Genomic DNA, 21,298 nt, shown 5'->3' with positions numbered 1-21,298 from the left:
CCTAACTGAAAATATTTCCAGGGGCCAACTGATCCAGTCAAGCCCTGGCAGAACTTTCAAGCATCAAAGGGAGGTGCTTCATGGCCACCTCATCGCTGGCGCCACCAATATGCACAACCACTCGGTAGTCTTCCAACCAAGTGTCTGGCTTCGACTCTCCTGTGAACTTACTGACGCTAGTCGCCAATCTGAAGTTGTGAGGGATCTTAGCGGCTCGGATGGCTCTTCCGAATCACTCAGGGCCAGAAATGTGGACCCTGCTTCCACCGGGCCTGTCTCTATCCAATCCCTCTCTGTATGCTCTGTTCCGGTCGACCAAACCCTGGACAAGGAATAACCTTGCATCGAACGCAGGCTCTCTAGGGTCGCTTGGAACTCTGCGGTCATTACCATACGGGCGGCTGTCGTCATACCGCTGGGGCGCGTATGACCCGTCCATTGGAAGGGGTGAAGGCATTCGACGGTGGTTGTCACGGGCGTACTCACGATCGAACTCCCCATGAGCTCTTCCCAGGTGCCGATCTCGGCGGTGATCACGATCTTCACGTCGCAAAGGCGACCCAGGACTGTGTGCCAACTGTACTGTATCTGCCCTTACTGACCTGTTGTGGATCCTATTCCGCGACTGAGAAACGGCGGAGTTCAGCTCTCCTGTTGCTTGGAGCAGCGCTCAGATCTGCTCCAAGCCCCTTCCAGCTTCTGAACGGGGCGGCTGAATAGACTGCTATACGTGCAGCAGTCGTAAGATTCTAGATCAGAGTGCGGTATACCTGAGTTTCAGGCGGAAACAACTATCGTTGACGTCGACTGGACTCGGGGATCATTCGACGGGCATGTTCGTCGAGAGAATGTTGGAGATTCTCCAAAGGCGTGCGCTCAGCTAGCGTGGCCAGGCGCGCAGCCTCCAAGGCCCGAGCCTCGACGGTTTCCCCTATGATGGGGGTCTGGAGGGCCTCCACGTTGCGGCGGTGCAGCTCTTCCCTCTGCTGTGAGTTGAGGGGTTGGGGCTCGTACTCCTCGTGACCGAATGACGGGCCATCGCCGCCACCATTGCCACCGCTGCGGCGAAACCCAGGTGGGCTGCAATGGGAGTCGACCATTAGAACTTCTGCCGCGGGGTCACAGCTCCCGCTCTCGGAAAACGTACCTGCAGATCCAGTCGACAGGTCGATCGGGTCGTAGTGAAATTCGTCGAGCTCGATTGCCGCGACTTGGGGGGTGATCGTCTGGCGAGCCACTGCATGCTTCACCCACCGTTGGAGCCGCAACCGACCAGATCGCTTGCGGTGGCGTCCAACGGAGTGAGAAGGTGACGCGTGGACCGACCGATATGGAGTCGACGACTGCCGTAGGAGGACGCCGCAGGCACTTGCGTGGAAGTGCGACGATCCGCGGATCTGGAGGGCCTCGACATCGAGGGGGGCTTCTTGGAGCCAAAGCGGAGTCATCGGCGACGAAAGTGAGCGCACCGAGTCGGAACTCGTGGCCCATGAATAAACCGCCGTCGGAAACCATGTTGATGAAGATCGGAGAAAATGCAACCTCGCCGGAAGTTGCTAAGACGCTTTGCCCCACGGTGGACGCCAACTGTCGTGGTACTAAGTCTGACAGTAAGAGTAGGGGTACATATGAGGAGGTGAGGCCCTAGCTACAATGAGGTTGTACACACGAGTTTACAAGTTCAGACCCCTCTCGGAGGAGGTAAAAGCCCTACGTCTCGGTGCCCTGAGACGGTCGACTGAAATATGGGTGTGTGTTACAAGGGGTGCGAACCCTTGCGCCAGAGGAGGGGGGCGGCTTATATAGAGTGCGGTAGGACCCCAGCCGTCCTCCGTTACAGGGGTTGAATGTACATTAAGGTAGGGTGTTACTGGTAATGCCAGCTATAGAGTGACATCAATGATCTTTAAGACTACAGACTGAACGCCTGACCGTTGCCATCCTGAGTGACTCTAGGTCTTCTGTACTCCGAGTGGTTTCCTGTATGGTCGAATGACTCCCTCCAAGTCAATGAAATTGGGGGTATCCGAGTGAGGTGACTGGTCGAGTGGATTGCACTCGATGGCCTCAGTCGATACTTCCTGTTGTGTTTTGAATGTCCTTGCTTTTAAGGTAGTGACCTTGGGTAGGGCGTATAGGTCAGGTCTATGACCCTACCCTAGGTCTATGGCATCGTCAAAGCCGCCGTCGCATGTTTGTGGAAGGACCAAATGCTCTGTTTTGCTGAACCATACATACTTAGATCATACATGTTCCGATACACGCAAACAATAGTGTCAGGGGAATGGGTATAACTTCACAAAAATGAAAATCATATGTTAACGGGTAATGTCGACATAACAAAAGCAAATGATCGCAGAGGGGCGAAGGGAACTGGAGTACACATGCTGCATCCTTTTTCTTCTAGATAGATTCAACACCAGATATTTGACTTGTTGTAATTCACGGAATGAACTCAGATCCTTTCAACCATCAATATTTTCTTCATGCAAAATTTAGAGTGCTAGACAGTGTTAGTGTCAAGAAGATTCTCTAGATATAATATGTGTTGAGTCTAGACTTGTATATCATTCAAACAATTATGTAGTTCCACACCCCTTAAGAGAACAAAGTTACCTTCCCCTCAAACAAGAACGAAAGAACATAGAAAGAAAGAAAAAGTAAATATGGTTAAACTGAACCATTTCCTTCATCGGTGACATATGAGCTGTTACATATCCATGTTCAAGCTATGTATAGTGCCACAACCAGAAGATTAGGCCTATATCCAACAAACTTTTTTTATGAGGGCGCTACTATTACTGAGGGCCATTTTGCAAAACAAGGAATATAAGGCACACAACCCACGAATTCCTGGGAAGCGCTGATAACTTGCAGTTTCTGATTATCCATATTGTATAAGACTGTCATCTTCCCATCAGTAAGGAAAAATGAATTACAATCTGGATGAATTGCCAGCATCTTGTAGGACTCGTCATCTTTGCGAGAATACCTTCCGAACAGTCCCAAAACATTAGCAGTGTGCTTTAGTGTCCATTTTCCGCTAGCATAATCCTCAAGAACCCAAACGAAGAGTTGGCAACGATCATCTACATTCCAAGCATGCAAGCATCCCTGAGACAGTCCAATGGCAGCCGACAAGTATGGCGCTCTAATTTCTCTCCAAATCTTTCCCTCGCTGTCCACTGTTACTATTGAAGAATCGAAGGTAGTCAAATGCACAATTCCATTCAGAAAGATGGCAGATTGATCACCACGAACCATAGCGTCGCGTCTCCACTCATTCAGCGCAAAAGTCCATCGTCCAGTTTCCGATGAGTAGATCGCCACTTCTTTGATTACATCAAAACAAGTTGCCAGGGGCACGACCACCACAAAACTGGAGGGGTTGGCTGTATCAAAACCCAAAAAACGTTCAGCTTGGTCTATATGACAAAGGTGACCTCCCAGCATACGGAAAGCCTCCGGTCGGTTGCCGACCTCTATAGCAGGCAATATAGTGCACTTCTCAGTCGCCGGATTGCACACGACATAATCGAAATCCACTTGCACTGAGCGTGGTTTCCAGCACACGCAAAGCAGAAGGCCGCCGCAACATTTTTCGACACCAACTTGTTCATAGTAATAACTGGCCAAGAAAGAGAGACCGGCATCGAACAAAGGGGGCCCACCCCCTGCCAGATCATGGAAATTGAGGCCCTCGCCGCGTTCCTCTCCGAAGAAGTAGAGGCCGGACAGGGTCTGCGGTGACCTCTTGCGGATGTCGAGTCGGGAGCAGAGGGCGAGCCACGACTTGGACACGCACTTGAAGCGGCAGAGCGACTTGTAGCACACCCGCGACAGGATCTCGATGATGACGTCATCGGAGAGGTCCACCGCGGGCTGCTGCTCGTGCTCGAGCGTCAGCTTCTTCTTCTTTTTCTTCTCCTATACATAGGGAAGAGACGATTCGCTCAGGTTTCCAATTCTTTTCCTTGGATGGAAGATTGGAAGAAGAGGGGGCGGAAGAACAAACCTCGGGAGCAACGACGGGGAGCGGTGGGGAACGGGACGGAGCGTCCTCGTCGCGGCCACGGTGACTGGTCGCCGGTAAGGGGTCCTGCTCCGTGCAGCTATATCCTCCTCCTTCTCCTACTCCTGGCGGCATCGTCCCCTCGGTTCGCCGGGACTAGGATTTGTGACAGGAGAATTGACCGGCGCCTGATCCACTTATTAGGAACAAGATTGTATTTATATATTTTTAGCGTAAGGAAGCAGACAGTTTTTTTCTTTTCTTTGAGAAAACCGAGTATGACACGCGGAGAATTTTTATTTTTTTAGTGGACACAGGGAGAAAGTATGATTTTTTTTTGAGAGAGAAGAAAGTATGGACTTTTTTTTTCTGATAGGAAACTTTAGTCAGACCGCTTGTACGTCGTTGGTTCCTCTCTAATATCTATCTCTATCTCTATCTCTACCTTATCTTTCCCTATCTTTATCTTTATCTTTACCTCTTTACCTACTAATAAAGCGGCTACTGCTTCTGGTCGTACGTCGTCGGTATATTTGCATAAAAGTCCTTCTATTTCTGAGAATTCAACCCGCAGTCCTACTTTTAAGTCGGTACCTAAGAAAACGCTTCGTTTTTATGGAAACGGCCCTGCATTTGTTTCTACCCTACCCGCGGTCCTTTTTAGGAGCAGAAACGTGTGCGTCCAAGCCAGGGAGCTCGGCTCCGCGCCACGCGCTCGCCCCGACCCCGCTTTCCTCTGTCGCGTCGCCGTGCCGGCCGGCCTCACCGGAGATCGCCGCCGCCGCGACCAGGTCATGTCGCCGCCTCTGCCTTCTCCTCCTCCATCTCCTTCCTCCCTCCCTCTCCCCATCTCTCTCCCCCTCTCATTGCAGCGCCGCCATGGCCGCCCCGAGCTTCGCCGGCAGCCGCGCCGCCCGCCTCCGCCCACGACTCTGACGGGATCCGGCCGCCACTGCCCGGATCCACATCCTCTGCTCCGCCGCGCCCTGGTTCCAGCCACAACCAAGCCTCCCGCGTTGATCCGCCCGTCCGCCGGCCTCCCCTTGCTCGATCTGCGTGGACGGGCGAAGTTTCTAACTTGCCGGGGCGGCCATGGCAGGGAGGCGGCGCTGCGCTCGGGTGCCCGCATCAGGCGACGGCAGCGAGGCGGGAGGCATGCGTGGAGATGAAGGAGGAAAACATGGAGAGTCGGCCGGAGTGAGGAGTTCTTCGGCGTCGGAGCGGCGGACCACCGCGGTGCAAGCTTGTGGGGGGCGGCGGCCATGGCGGGGAGGCGGCACCAATTTATATACCATCGCGAGTTGCCCGGAAATCAGCAAGCTGACTAGAGAATCAACAAACAGATAAATTTATGAACTATTTGAGCGAGTAAAAGTGGAAAATAAGACACCAAATTGGTGTGTTGCTGGCTGCAAATCAGCAAACAGAGAGAGCAGAGACCGAAAGAGGAACACTGGAGCAAGATCCATGGCGAACGAGCACAGGACAAGGCGAGGACGTAGTAACAAGGCGACAGGGCCGGCCTCTACGAGAGTGAGTGGCCGTCGGTGCTGGAGCCACGGCGGCCTCTAGCTGGCCGGTGCCAACTCCTCTGCAGAGGAGCCGGTCATCTCCGTCATTGGAGACTCCCCGGTGGCGCAGGTGTGTAGCTCACGCAATGACCGGTGGAGTGGGGGGGTTTCCCATCTGCCCGCGCCATGGCCGGGTGGAGCTTGGGAGGGGGGATCCTGGCGGCGGTAGGCGTAAGCGGCAGCGGCGGCGTGTCCCAGAGCAACGGGAGGTCGGGATGTGGATCTCTCGGAAGAGAAGCTACATGCTCGGTCTGGGCAGAAGCAGAATTGCAGATGTGCTTCTCGGTGAAGACACGAATGGATAAGCAAGCTCTACAGCGGTGGAAGTACACGTGCCTATGGGGAATTATACATGCCGGCCGCTCAGCCCCAGCATTGTTTTGTTTTTAACAGCCGTTTGTACACGGAGTATATGGACGCATAATGAGAACATATAATATACTTTTTGTGCAAAAAAGACATTGAAAATGAAATATAATCATCCAAATCATACAACCTCGATAATAAAAATACGTATCGAAATCATAAGAATTCAAATCTTTTGATAATTTTATAAAATATTTTAAATGAATTATTAAACTCTCGAAGAGTGTGTAAGGGCATCTTCAACGCCGACACTCAAAGCGCCCGCAACCGGCTCGACCGCCGGTCCCGGCATGTTTTGCCATCCAATATGAGCCTGTATCGGTTCGCCACCCGGTCTGAACCTACTTTTTATGAGAAAACGGAAAAAACTCGGCGCAAGGACATTGCGGGCGTCCGAAGCGCTGTCGGGCATGATTATGACTGCCCTGTCCCAACCAAAATCCACTCCCTCATCCGCGTTCCTTCCCGTTCGAAACGTTCAACACCGTCCAGAGCACCGGTGCCGCGTTCATGTTGGCTCAGAGCGACATGAACTCTCGCCGACACTTCTAACTTTTTTTTACTCTATTTATGTCCTCGGGAACTCATATTGACAAAACTGAAAAGGAAACAAACAGCATACATAGACGGATTGATCACGGTTCATATGTGTGCAAAAAAATCATCGATGCCAAAACACACACATTTACGTGTCATGACAATAGAGTCTTTAGTTGATCTCAGTAAAGCTATTGTTATGTGTCAAAAAACTTTTATTGTCTGACAGTAGTACAATAGCTAACCTGATCTGCAATGTCGTAACATTTTTCTGCTTCCCAAATTGTATCCATGAAAAACAGGACACTAGCGACACATGAGCCGTCATTAGTTAAATCAGTTATACTTATTTGAAACTATGTATATGTATACCACAATACAAAAATATTATTTAAATAAAAGAATATAGTAAACAAAAATAGCCTACTTTAATGAACTAGCTTACTTTCTTGAACAAAGGTAATTACAGAAGTTGTTATATCCTACCACCATGATTTAAAGACATTAATAATTCTATGTATGATAGTGTTAACTTTATTTAATGATAATCATCTAAAAGGAGAACAAAGCAAATTGCATCTAATTGTGAACTGAGGCGCAACAGACTAAGCAAAGATGCAATTACAATAAAGAATCATACATATATCGTAATAGAACAGTAAGTTAGAACATCTATACAATAAGGATTTCACGGTCAGCGACAGAAGTATGCATGCATGGACGTCGGACGAAGTATACCATATTTTTATTGTCTGATGTCAGTAACTCAAAATAAGAACTACATGTAGAATAGTTTTGTTATTAATATGTTAGTCTAAAGATAAGGTTGTCCACCCGATTAGTTGATTAGGATTCATGTCACAAGTTTCAAACTAGCGCCCCAAAGAATCCTATTGTTAATTGATCCATCATTTCTTCCATCATCAAACTTATCCTCTACCTGGCCAACCTAATTAATGATAATTGGCATTTGCTTCCCAGCAAAGCACATCATTTTTTTTCTCCCGGTGCAACGCACGGGCATGTTTACTAGTACTAATAAAGCAATTACTGCTTCTGGTCGTACGTCGTCGACGCTTTGGCAAAAAAGCCCCTCTATTTTGTAGTATTCAACCCGCAGTCCTTTCTTAAGTGAGAAAACGTTTCGTTCAAACATTTTACAAATAAATCCTTATAGTTTACTGTATTCATCACACGGTCCTTTTTAAAGTGAAAAAACCTACCAGAAACACACACGAGAACGGGCTCTCCTCTCCCTCGCCTCCCGATCCCAACCGCCAGGCGCTCGATCTGGTGCCGCGCCGGCCATCCGGGCGTGGCGTCGATGGATCTGGCGGCGGGTGCAGCGTCTTGCTCCGGTGGCGACGGTGTCCTGCTGATGCTAAGAGACCAGGGCATGAGGGAGATAGGAAGAAATGAGGATAAGGGGCACAAGGTGAGGGAGGCGGTCGCCGCCGCTGGCGGCTCCGGTGACCGGCCGGAGGGCAGGGAGAGGAGCTCCTGTTGAGGCGGCGGGGCTTGGTGGATGCTGGTTCCTCCGGATCGACCCCCTACTCAGATCTGCACACCCCTGATGATTGGAGGTAGGTTAATCACTCTCCTCTTTAAAACTAGATCGTTTTCTTCTTTGATCTGGAAAACATAAAGCCTTAGACACCCAACGGTATGTTTCAACACGTTTTTAGCCTTGATTTGATGTAAAAAGGATCTAATTTCTGTTCCCGCTTATGTTCTGGATTTCATCTTTTCTCCTTTCTCTGATTTACTCATACACGACTCCTGACTTGCTGCATGTGGCTGCTGAATCTTCCTACTGCAGGTGTGCTTTTCACATGTTCGTTGAGTTGCTTAATGACATAAAAAAAATGAAATCTGGAGTTATGCAATTGCAGCAACAAGGACGGATGGCCATCTTCACAGGTTATGCCCCTTACTGTAGTTTGCATTCAGTCATGTGCAGTAATAATGGCATATTTGTTAGCCTGCTAGCTGTTTCCAGATTTTTTTAGACATGATTGACTGCTTCTACACAAAAGGAGTTTGTCGAAAATAAGAGCAATCCCACTGTTGCTACAGAGCCTGAAGATTCTTTGCCTTTCTTTGAACTGTTTCAGTTTTTTCTTTCATATGGCTACAATTATTTGATTGGTCCATGTAGATTTAGGCAACATGAGATGAGCCGATGATATATATTGTAATGTATGATGTCTATTGCTACAAGTGTTGATGTCTTGGTGATGGCAGGTTTTGCAAGTAATTGAAATGCTTTTTGAGTAGACGATAATTAGATAAAGTTCTACCTGATCTTGAGGTATGTGAAAGTGAACTCGGTGATTTCGAGTAATTCTAACAGTATACATCTCATCTATCAGGTATCCTTTTTTGAGTAATGCTAAGAGGATACATCTCATCTATCAGGAATTAATCCATCTCGTTTTCTCTGTGTTTACCTTGTTCTACAAATGGCTAACTAGGTAATGATTATTGATAGCTAATGACATGAGGGAGAGGGGGACAAGCCCCTTTAGCTACTGCAATACGGTTGTGCATACAAATGTGCTACTCATATTCCACTGTTAGACGAGCTAGCCGCGAGAAGCAGGTTTAGAATTCAGCTCCATTTGATTTACATTTAGATCATCTTGATGCAACACCATCACTTTTCTTGATAGCAAACAACAATTTTTAGTAATCATATATAGCTTTTCTTTGGTTTGTTTATTCTATTATACCATAGATATCATGAGAAACTGTTAATTGCTTAAGGAGGGTGTTCTGTTCACTCAAAATGAACTGCCTAATGGTCTGATTAGTTTATGTACGTGAAAATTTATTTTAATAATTATAGTTGCAATTTCCAGACAAGGCATATGTTCTTTTATACTTTTATAGTGAGTTTACAATAGGTTGAATAGATTCGATTTCTATTTCCTTTCCTCATCGTCGTCCGCTTAGGTTGTAAGGGGAGCCAGAGAGGTGAGGGAGGTGACCAAAGCGGCAGCGGCCTTGGGGTGCCGAAGAAGAGTGCGCGGGAGGATGGAAAGGGGCTCGTATACGACGGCTGGAAGAGGTAACCTAGGATTTCGTGGTGCTCTACTCTATACCTCATGCTCGGATGATTGTACTTTTCATTTTGACTGATCAATTGGGTTTAAATCTGTATGAGTTGGTAGCAACTTGAGCTCATATTTCGCTTGCAGTGGTTGTGCAGAAGGAAGATGTTGGTTGAATGAGTCCCTTGGAGCCTAGCGGTGCTGCTCAGCCCTGTACATGCCATTGCCCGCCTCTGTGAGTAACTGGGATCCTCACGCTACGTTTGGTCATCCCTGGGAAACATCAAGCAGATCATGAGACTGCATCTTGAGAAGAGGCATTATTTACAACTCAGTATTATGTCATGCATGGAAGAAGCACTCGACCTTATTACTAACTACTTCCTCTGTACACAAATATATGACGTCTTAGACTGAACATACAAGTCTCTAAAACGACTTATATTTATGTACAGAGAGAGTAATAACATGTAAACAGGTGTGTTGCGTTCCTATTCTGATCGTGGATTTCAAGCATACTGCTAACAAATGTTGGAGAGCGTGGCAAGTTTCATCTAATTCAATACTGAATTTCTGGCCTTCACATTGCCATCTTTATCCCATATAAGTTTCCGAAGTTTATGATCAGTATAACTGTTGGAAATATGCCCTAGAGGCAATAATAAAAGTATTATTATTATATTTCCTTGTTCATGATAATTGTCTTTTATTCATGCTATAACTGTATTATCAGGAAATCGTAATACACGTGTGAATACATAGACCACAATATGTCCCTAGTGAGCCTCTAGTTGACTAGCTCGTTGTGATCAACAGATAGTCATGGTTTCCTGGCTATGGACATTGGATGTCGTTGATAACGGGATCACATCATTAGGAGAATGATGTGATGGACAAGACCCAATCCTAAGACTAGCACAAAAGATCGTGTAGTTCATTTGCTAGAGCTTTGCCAATGTCAAGTATCTTTTCCTTAGACCATGAGATTGTGCAACTCCCGGATACCGTAGGAATGCTTTGGGTGTACCAAACGTCACAACGTAACTGGGTGGCTATAAAGGTGCATTACAGGTATCTCCGAAAGTGTCTGTTGGGTTGGCACGAATCGAGACTGGGATTTGTCACTCCGTGTAAACGGAGAGGTATCTCTGGGCCCACTCGGTAGGACATCATCATATGCGCAATGTGACCAAGGAGTTGATCATGGGATGATGTGTTACGGAACGAGTAAAGTGACTTGCCGGTAACGAGATTGAACAAGGTATTGGATACCGACGATCGAATCTCGGGCAAGTAACATACCGATAGACAAAGGGAATTGAATACGGGATTGATTAAGTCCTTGACATCGTGGTTCATCCGATGAGATCATTGTGGAACATGTGGGAGCCAACATGGGTATCCAGATCCCGCTGTTGGTTATTGACTGGAGAACGTCTCGGTCATGTCTGCATGTCTCCCGAACCCGTAGGGTCTACACACTTAAGGTTCGATGACGCTAGGGTTATAAAGGAAGCTTGTATGTGGTTACCGAATGTTGTTCGGAGTCCCGGATGAGATCCCGGACGTCACGAGGAGTTCCGGAATGGTCCGGAGGTAAAGATTTATATATAGGAAGTCCTGTTTCGGCCATCGGGACAAGTTTCGGGGTCATCGGTATTGTACCGGGACCACCGAAAGGGTCCCGGGGGCCCACCGGGTGGGGCCACCTGCCCCGGGGGGCCACATGGGCTATAGGGGGTGCGCCTTGGCCTACATGGGCCAAGGGCACCAGCCCCAAGAGGCCCATGCGCCTAGGGAACCCTAGAGGGAAGAGTCCTCAAGGGGGAAGGCACCTCCGAGGTGCCTTGGGGAGGATGGACTCCTCCCCCCCTCTTGGCCGCCGCACCAGATGCCATCTGGAGGCTAGCCGCCGCCCCTTGGGGTGGGAAACCCTAAAGGGGGCGCAGCCCTCCCCTTCCCCTATATATATGAGGCCTAGGGGCTGCCCATAACACGCGATTTGATCTCTCGTTGGTGCAGCCCTGCCCCTCTCCCTCCTCCTCTTCTCCCATGGTGCTTGGCGAAGCCCTGCGGGATTGCCACGCTCCTCCACCACCACCACGCCGTTGTGCTGCTGTTGGATGGAGTCTTCCTCAACCTCTCCCTCTCTCCTTGCTGGATCAAGGCGTGGGAGACGTCACCGGGCTGTACGTGTGTTGAACGCGGAGGTGCCGTCCGTTCGGCACGTGATCATCGGTGATTTGAATCACGACGAGTACGACTCCATCAACCCCGTTCACTTGAACGCTTCCGTTTAGCGATCTACAAGGGTATGTAGATGCACTCTCCTTTCTACTCGTTGCTGGTCTCTCCATAGATAGATCTTGGTGATACGTAGGAAATTTTTTGAATTTCTGCTACGTTCCCCATCAGTGGTATCAGAGCTAGGTCTATTGCGTAGATTCTTTGCACGAGTAGAACACAAAGTAGTTGTGGGCGTTGATGTTGTTCAATATGCTTACCGTTACTAGTCCAATCTTGTTTCGACGGTATTGTGGGATGAAGCGGCCCGGACCGACCTTACACGTACTCTTACGTGAGACAGGTTCCACCGATTGACATGCACTTGGTGCATAAGGTGGCTAGCGGGTGCCAGTCTCTCCCACTTTAGTCGGAACGGATTCGATGAAAAGGGTCCTTATGAAGGGTAAATAGCAATTGGCATATCACGTTGTGGTCTTGCGTAGGTAAGAAACGTTCTTGCTAGAAACCCATAGCAGCCACGTAAAACATGCAACAACAATTAGAGGACGTCTAACTTGTTTTTGCAGGGTATGCTATGTGATGTGATATGGCCAAAGGATGTGATGAATGAATATATGTGATGTATGAGATTGATCATGTTCTTGTAATAGGATTCACGACTTGCATGTCGATGAGTATGACAACCGGCAGGAGCCATAGGAGTTGTCTTTATTTATTGTATGACCTGCGTGTCATTGAAGAACGCCATGTAAACTACTTTACTTTATTGCTAAACACGTTAGTCATAGAAGTAGAAGTAGTCGTTGGCGTGACAACTTCATGAAGACACGATGATGGAGATCATGATGATGGAGATCATGGTGTCGTGCCGGTGACGATGATGATCATGGAGCCCCGAAGATGAAGATCAAAAGGAGCAAAATGATATTGGCCATATCATGTCACTATTTGATTGCATGTGATGTTTATCATGTTTATGCATCTTGTTTGCTTAGGACGACGGTAGTAAATAAGATGATCCCTTACAAAATTTCAAGAAGTGTTCTCCCCTAACTGTGCACCGTTGCTACAGTTCGTCGCTTCTAAGCACCACGTGATGATCGGGTGTGATGGATTCTTACGTTCACATACAACGGGTGTAAGACAGTTTTACACAGCGAAAACACTTAGGGTTAACTTGACGAGCCTAGCATGTGCAGACATGGCCTCGGAACACGGAGACCGAAAGGTCGAGCATGAGTCGTATGGTAGATACGATCAACATGAAGATGTTCACCGATGATGACTAGTCCGTCTCACGTGATGATCGGACACGGCCTAGTTGACTCGGATCATGTGATCACTTAGATGACCAGAGGGATGTCTATCTAAGTGGGAGTTCATAAGATGAACTTAATTATCCTGAACATAGTCAAAAGACCTTTTGCAAATTATGTCGTAAGCTCGCGCTTTAGTTCCACTGTTTAGATATGTTCCTAGAGAAAATATAGTTGAAAGTTGATAGTAGCGATTATGCGATCAGTAGAAAGCTTATGTCCTTAATGCACCGCTCAGTGTGCTGAACCCCAACGTCGTTTGTCGATGTTGCGAACATCGGACATACACGTTTTGATAACTACGTGATAGTTCAGTTAAATGGTTTAAGTAGAGGCACCAAAGACGTTTTCGAAACGTCGCGGAACATATGAGATGTTTCGAGGGCTGAAATTGGGATTTCAGGCTCGTGCCCACGTCAAGAGGTATGAGACCTCCGACGATTTTCTTAGCCTGCAAACTAAGGGAGAAAAGCTCAATCGTTGAGCTTGTGCTCAGATTGTCTGAGTGCAACAATCACTTGAATCGAGTGGGAGTTGATCTTCCAAATGAGATAGTGATGTTTCTCCAAAGTCATTGCCACCAAGCTGCTAGAGCTTCGTGATGAACTATAACATATCAGGGATAGATATGATGATCCTTGAGGTATTCGCGATGTTTGACACCGCGAAAGTAGAAATCAAGAAGGAGCATCAATTGTTGATGGTTGATGAAACCACTAGTTTCAAGAAGGGCAAGGGAACAAAGGGATACTTCATGAAACGGCAATTCAGCTGCTGCTCTAGTGAAGAAACCCAAGGTTGAACCCAAACCCGAGACTAAGTGCTTCTGTAATAAGGGGAACAACCACTGGAGCAGCATTACCCTAGATACTTGGTAGATGAGAAGGCTGGCAAGGTCGATAGAAGTATATTGGATATACATTATGTTAATGTGTACTTTACTAGTACTCCTAGTAGCACCAGGGTATTGGATACCGGTTCGGTTGCTAAGTGTTAGTAACTCGAAATAAAAGCTACGGAATAAACGGAGACTAGCTAAAGGTGAGTTGACGATATATGTTGGAAGTGTTTCCAAGGTTGATATGATCAAGCATCGCACGCTCCCTCTACCACCGAGATTGGTGTTTGCGTTGAGCATAGACATGATTGGATTATGTCTATCGCAATACGGTTATTCATTTAAGGAGAATAATGGTTACTCGATTTTTGAATAATACCTTCAATGGTCTTGCACCTAAAGGAATGGTTTATTGAATCTCGGTCGTAGTGATACACATTTTCATGCCAAAATATATAAGATAGTAATGATAGTATCACTTACTTGTGGCACTGCCATGTAAGTCATAATGGTATAAAACGCATGAAGAAGCTCCATGTTGATGGATCTTTGGACTCACTCGTTTTTGAAAAGTTTGAGACATGCGAACCATGTCTATTGGTGTATATGCATGAAGAAACTCCATGCAAATGGATCATTCGGACTCACTTGATTTTGAATCACTTGAGATATGCAAATCATACCACATGGGCAAGATGACTGAAAAGCCTCATTTTCAGTAAGATGGAACAAGATAGCAACTTGTTGGAAGTAACACATTTTGATGTGTGCAGTCGAATGAGTGCTGAGGCATGCAGTGAATATCATTATGTTCTTACTTCACAGATGATTCGAGTAAATGTTGAGTATATTTACTTGATGAAACACAAGTCTGAATTATTGAATGGTTCAAGTAATTTCAGAGTGAAGTAGCAGATCATTGTGACAAGAGGATAAAATGTCTATGATATGATCATAGAGATGAATATCTGAGTTACGAGTTTTGGCACACAATTAAGACATTGTGGAAATTGTTTCACAATTAATACCGCCTGGAACACCATAATGTGATGGTGTGTCCGAACATCATAGTTGCACCCTATTGGATATGGTGCGTACCATGATGTCTCTTATCGAATTACCACTATCGTTCATGGGTTAGGCATTAGAGACAACCACATTCACTTTAAATAGGGCACCACGTAATTCCGATGAGATGACACCGTATGAATTATGGTTTAGAGAAACCTAAGTTGTCGTTTCTTAAAAGTTTGGGGCTGCGACGCTTATATGAAAAAGTTTCAGGTTGATAAGCTCGAACCCAAAGCGGATAAAATGCATCTTCATAGGAAACCCAAAACAGTTGGGTATACCTCCTAATTCAGATCCGAAAGCAATATGGATTGTTTCTAGAATCGGGTCCTTTCTCGAGGAAAAGTTTCTCTCGAAAGAATTGAGTGGGAGGATGGTGGAGACTTGATGAGGTTATTGAACCGTCTCTTCAACTAGTGTGTGACAGGGCACAGGGAGTTGTTCCTGTGGCACCTACACCAATTGAAGTGGAAGCTTATGATATTGATCATGAAACTTCGGATCAAGTCACTACCCAAACCTCGTAGGATGACAAGGATGCGTACTACTTCAGAGTGGTACGTAATCCTGTCTTGAAGGTCATGTTGCTAGACAACAATGAACCTACGAGCTATGGAGAAGCGATGGTGGGCCCGGATTCCGATAAATGGCTCGAGGCCATAAAATCCGAGAACGGATCCATGGACTTTGGTGGACTTGCCCGATGATCGGCAAGCCATTAAGATAAATGGATCTTTAAGAAGAAGACGGACGTGGATGGTAATGTCACCGTCCATGAAGCTCGACTTGTGGCGAAAGTTTTTCACAAGTTCAAGGAGTTGACTACGATGAGATTTTCTCATCCGTAGCGATGCTTAAAGTCCGTCGGATTCATGTTAGCATTAGCTGTATTTATGAAATCTGGCAGATGGATATCAAAACGAGTTTCCTTACCAGTTTTCGTGAGGAAAGGTTGTATGTAATACAATCAGAAAGTTTTTGTCGATCCTAAGGATGCTAAAAGGTATGCTAGCTCCAGCGATCCTTCTAAGGACTGGAGTGAGCATCTCGGAGTTGGAATGTATGCTTTGATGATGATCAAAGATTTTGGGTTTGTACAAAGTTTATGAGAAACTTGTATTTCCAAAGAAGTGAGTGGGAGCACTATAGAATTTCTGATGAATACATGTTGATCAGAAATGATGTAGAATTTCTGGAAAGCATATAGGGTTATTTTGAAAGTGTTTTTCAATAGAAAGCCTGGATTAAGCTATTTGAACATTGAGCATCAAGATCTATAAGGATAGATCAAAATGCTTAATAATACTTTCAAATGAGCACATACCTTGACATGATCTTGAAGGTGTTCAAGATGGATCAGTCAAAGAAGGAGTTCTTGCCTGAGTTGTAAGGTACGAAGTTAAGACTTAAAGCTCGACCACGGCAGAATAGAGAGAAAGGACGAAGGTCGTCCCCTATGCTTAAGACGTAGGCTCTTCGGTATGCTATGCTGTGTACCGCACCTGAAGTGTGCCTTGCCATGAGTCAGTCAAGGGGTACAAGAGTGATCCAAGAATGGCTCACAGGACAGCGGTCAAAGTTATCCTTAGTAACTAGTGGACTAAGGAATTTTCTCGATTATGGAGGTGGTAAAAGAGTTCGTCGTAAAGGTTACTACGATGCAAGCTTGAAACCTATCCGGATAGCTCTGAGTAGAGAGACTGGATACATATAATGGAGCAATAATTTAGAATAGCTCCAAGTAGAACAGTTATTTGGAATAGCTCCAAATAGAGCGTGGTAGCTGCATCTAGGAGATGACATAGAGATTTGTAAAGCACACACGGATCTGAAAGGTTCAGACCCAGTTGACTAAAACCTCTCTCACAAGCAACATGATCAAACATAAAACTCATTGAGTGTTAATCACATAGTGATGTGAACTAGACTACTGACTCTAGTAAACTCTTGGGTATTAGTCACATGGCGATGTGACCTGTGAGTGTTAATCACATGGCGATGTGAACTAGATTATTGACTCTAGTGCAAGTGGGAGACTGTTGGAAATATGCCCTAGAGGCAATAATAAAAGTATTATTATTATATTTCCTTGTTCATGATTATTGTCTTTTATTCATGCTATAACTGTATTATCCGGAAATCGTAATACACGTGTGAATACATAGACCACAATATGTCCCTAGTGAGCCTCTAGTTGACTAGCTCGTTGTGATCAACAGATAGTCATGGTTTCCTGGCTATGGACATTGGATGTCGTTGATAACGGGATCACATCATTAGGAGAATGATGTGATGGACAAGACCCAATCCTAAGACTAGCACAAAAGATCGTGTAGTTCATTTGCTAGAGCTTTGCCAATGTCAAGTATCTTTTCCTTAGACCATGAGATTGTGCAACTCCCGGATACCATAGGAATGCTTTGGGTGTACCAAACGTCACAACGTAACTGGGTGGCTATAAAGGTGCATTACAGGTATCTCCGAAAGTGTCTGTTGGGTTGGCACGAATCGAGACTGGGATTTGTCACTCCGTGTAAACGGAGAGGTATCTCTGGGCCCACTCGGTAGGACATCATCATATGCGCAATGTGACCAACGAGTTGATCATGGGATGATGTGTTACGGAACGAGTAAAGTGACTTGCCGGTAACGAGATTGAACAAGGTATTGGATACCGGCGATCGAATCTCGGGCAAGTAACATACCGATAGACAAAGGGAATTGAATACGGGATTGATTAAGTCCTTGACATCGTGGTTAATCCGATGAGATCATCGTGGAACATGTGGGAGCCAACATGGGTATCCAGATCCCGCTGTTGGTTATTGACTGGAGAACGTCTCGGTCATGTCTGCATGTCTCCCGAACCCGTAGGGTCTACACACTTAAGGTTCGATGACGCTAGGGTTATAAAGGAAGCTTGTATGTGGTTACCGAATGTTGTTCGGAGTCCCGGATGAGATCCCGGACGTCACGAGGAGTTCCGGAATGGTCCGGAGGTAAAGATTTATATATAGGAAGTCCTGTTTCGGCCATCGGGACAAGTTTTGGGGTCATCGGTATTGTACCGGGACCATCGGAAGGGTCCCGGGGGCCCACCGGGTGGGGCCACCTTCCCCGGGGGGCCACATGGGCTATAGGGGGTGCGCCTTGGCCTACATGGGCCAAGGGCACCAGCCCCAAGAGGCCCATGCGCCTAGGGAACCCTAGAGGGAAGAGTCCTCAAGGGGGAAGGCACCTCCGAGGTGCCTTGGGGAGGATGGACTCCTCCCCCCTCTTGGCCGCCGCACCAGATGCCATCTGGAGGCTAGCCGCCGCCCCTTGGGGTGGGAAACCCTAAAGGGGGGGCATCCCTCCCCTTCCCCTATATATATGAGGCCTAGGGGCTGCCCATAACACGCGATTTGATCTCTCGTTGGTGCAGCCCTGCCCCTCTCCCTCCTCCTCTTCTCCCATGGTGCTTGGCGAAGCCCTGCGGGATTGCCACGCTCCTCCACCACCACCACGCCGTTGTGATGCTGTTGGATGGAGTATTCCTCAACCTCTCCCTCTCTCCTTGCTGGATCAAGGCATGGGAGACGTCACCGGGTTGTACGTGTGTTGAACGCGGAGGTGTCGTCCGTTCGGCACTTGATCATCGGTGATTTGAATCACGACGAGTACGACTCCATCAACCCCGTTCACTTGAACGCTTCCGCTTAGCGATCTACAAGGGTATGTAGATGCACTCTCCTTTCTACTCGTTGCTGGTCTCTCCATAGATAGATCTTGGTGATACGTAGGAAAATTTTTGAATTTCTGCTACGTTCCCCATCAATAACTACATTTAGTAGCTGTTGCAAGCGAAACACAGTTGGGTAGAGCAAATTAATTGTTGTTGACCGAAAATAGTAGGCGCCAATTTGTTTTTGTGCAGTGGGTGGGGAGAAATTATATATGGTAGAAGCCAACCTGGTCGTTTTATGTTTTTTGTTGGACGATGTTATTTATCTATTTGGTTACTTGTGCATAACTTTATTTAATTGCTGAAATTTATCTTGCATTAATAGTTTTTCTATTTGAATGTAGTCCTGGTAATTCTTTCAGTTGGGAGATTAAACCCTAAATTAGGTATATATTCTTCGTTGATTGTTGCTTGACTTTCACTAGAGATTATTTTTTCACAAGAAATGGGTGTTGTAAATGAAGGATTCCATTCCCCACTTTAATAGTAGAGATTTGAGCGAATATATCTATTCATAGTATATCTTAATATCATAGAACATGTTATATACTTTTTTATATATGGCGATACTATTTTCTATACACAGCGGTACTACTGGAGAGAAAGAGTGGTGAATGCTACATATGTAGAACAATTGTAATTTTACCTGAGAATTGCTTTTCTATTTAAACAGGAAATCTGATTGTTAACAAAAGAATTCTACAAACCCCTTAATTTATGGTACACTAATTTTCCCGGCTGTTATTTGGAAGGGATGAGGTGTTCCAAGTGTCAATACACTCTCTCTCTCTCTCTCTCTCATACTAGATGTAACATGTAAGTAGTACAAACTACTAAGATAGCACATTTTCTGAATAAAGAGTACATGTTATAATACATGAATAGAAGTGCCGTCATTTCAAACCTAACTGGAAAAAAATGCACATATATTCTGGAAGAAGTCTATAGGAGTGGATGAGCAAATAACACATCACGTTCGAATAATAGTGAATGTGTTGCATTTGTTCACCTAAATTAGTTTGGTATTCTGTTCTACAATGTTAATTGCAGAACAAAGACTAGCGATGGTGCAAATAGAAGATAGGTTTACTGGAGGGGGTAGGAGGGAGGTGTGAAATATAACCAAATTGCAATGGTCACGTGTTTGGAAGTGCAGGTCGAGGACTCAAGGTGGGATTGCGAGTGGAAAGGAGGAGGACAAGAAAATTAATGCTATAACGGTAAAAGAAAGCCGACAAAGCCATATGGATGCATGAATATCCACATGTTACATAACATGATGTTGAATCACTCGAACATACCCGTTGCAACGCACAGGCACCTTTACTAGTTAATAATAAAGCACGGTGGGTTTCTGTCGTCCGTCACCCTTATTTGGAAAAAAAAGTCCCTGCAGTTTGTTGAAATCAACCCGCAATCCATCTTTTAAGTCATACCGAACCGTTTTTTTAGTTTTCTCAAAAACCCCCCTGAGATTTTAGGTAATCAACCCGCCGTCCATATTTAAGTCAAACGAATCGTTTTTTTGTGCTTTAACAGAAAACCCCCTGACCTTTCGGTTAATCAATCCGCAGTTTATCTAAAACAAAATTGTCCATATTTTTTAAATCATAACTTCGATTTTAACATATTATATATGAAATTTGATTAGAAAAATGTGTAGAATCCAAATATGTTGTTACTTTTAGCTGTTAAATATTTCTAAACTATTAATTTGGATGCAAACTTAATCTATAGTGCACAGTCTGTTTTTTTCCGCACTGGCGGCGATCCAAATTGCAAATAAACACACATTAAAACCAGATTGAGAGGGAAAAAACATTGATAACCACGCATGCACAACTCTGAAAAACCTCGCGGGAAAAAACAACATTTTTTTCATCTTATTCTCAGCGATTGTGTGCGTACGAGCGCACGTGTGTGTGTATGTTTGTGTGTGTGTATGTGTGTGAGGGAGACGCCTTAGGACTGACCACATTCAAATGCGTTTTCGTTGTGTGAGCATTGAGACCACCGTCGAAAACACAAATGTGATGCCATTTTTAAATAAAGGACGTCTACGTATCAAGGTCTCGAGTCGTGGTTATTTGGTTAAGAGCGTGTGTGTTTTTCAGTCCCGTTGCAACGCACGGGCTCTTTTGCTAGTACGGTTCAAATTTAGAAGCAAATATTTGATTCCTTCAATTTAGCGTACTATTTTATCCGTCCGAGTTAATCTCGACTGTTTCCCGTCCCAACCAATTCACCGCACCCGGGCCCAGCGCAAGTAAATCTCGCCTGGCCTGCATGCCTGACCACCCTAACCCGTCTCGCCTCTCACGGGCAAGCTCATCCCCGAGCTCACCGACCATGCCGCGACAGCTACCTCGCCGGCCACACCACCCTGCTCCGTTGATCCTTGATCTAACCACTGGCCGTGTAATCCCCATCTTCGCCCTGGTTCGCCGCCAGAACCTGCCCCATCGCGACCACTTCCACCATGCTGGTGCACCGTTTCGGATCAGAAAGAAGCTTAGCACGCATCCTAGGCGGCCCCCCGATATGCATACACCCCATCTTTCTT

General features: G+C 46.1%; 1 protein-coding gene and 1 long non-coding RNA gene across 2 annotated transcripts; one reads left to right on the top strand and one right to left on the bottom strand.

Moving 5' to 3' along the window:
- Positions 1–2,662: 2,662 nt before the first annotated feature.
- LOC123085485 (uncharacterized) lies at positions 2,663–6,046 on the bottom strand. The gene is made up of 2 exons (XM_044507122.1): positions 4,016–6,046; positions 2,663–3,927 (listed from the first exon to the last, which is right to left on the bottom strand). Exons 1-2 carry the CDS (start codon positions 4,145–4,147, stop codon positions 2,782–2,784), a joined length of 1,278 nt encoding a protein of 425 aa, XP_044363057.1. The 5' UTR covers positions 4,148–6,046; the 3' UTR covers positions 2,663–2,781.
- Positions 6,047–8,807: 2,761 nt separating this feature from the next.
- Positions 8,808–9,800, top strand: LOC123085478 (uncharacterized). Its single transcript, XR_006439787.1, has 3 exons — positions 8,808–9,088; positions 9,442–9,556; positions 9,687–9,800. It is a non-coding gene; the product is annotated as an uncharacterized lncRNA (long non-coding RNA).
- The last annotated feature ends 11,498 nt before the right edge of the window (positions 9,801–21,298 follow it).

The sequence above is a fragment of the Triticum aestivum genome, chromosome 1B (genome assembly GCF_018294505.1).
Source record: "Triticum aestivum cultivar Chinese Spring chromosome 1B, IWGSC CS RefSeq v2.1, whole genome shotgun sequence".
NCBI classification, from domain to species: Eukaryota; Viridiplantae; Streptophyta; class Magnoliopsida; order Poales; family Poaceae; genus Triticum; species Triticum aestivum.
Note: the sequence above shows the minus strand (reverse complement) of the source record. Positions and strands in the feature narration are given on the sequence as shown.

Bases quoted from the DNA above. Each gene is read 5' to 3' on its own strand.
- LOC123085485 (XM_044507122.1), bottom strand. From the start codon at position 4,147: ATGCCGCCAGGAGTAGGAGAAGGAGGAGGATATAGCTGCACGGAGCAG. The intron at 3,928-4,015 runs GTTTGTTCTTCC...CCCTATGTATAG, and splicing joins TCCCCGTCGTTGCTCCCGAG to GAGAAGAAAAAGAAGAAGAA.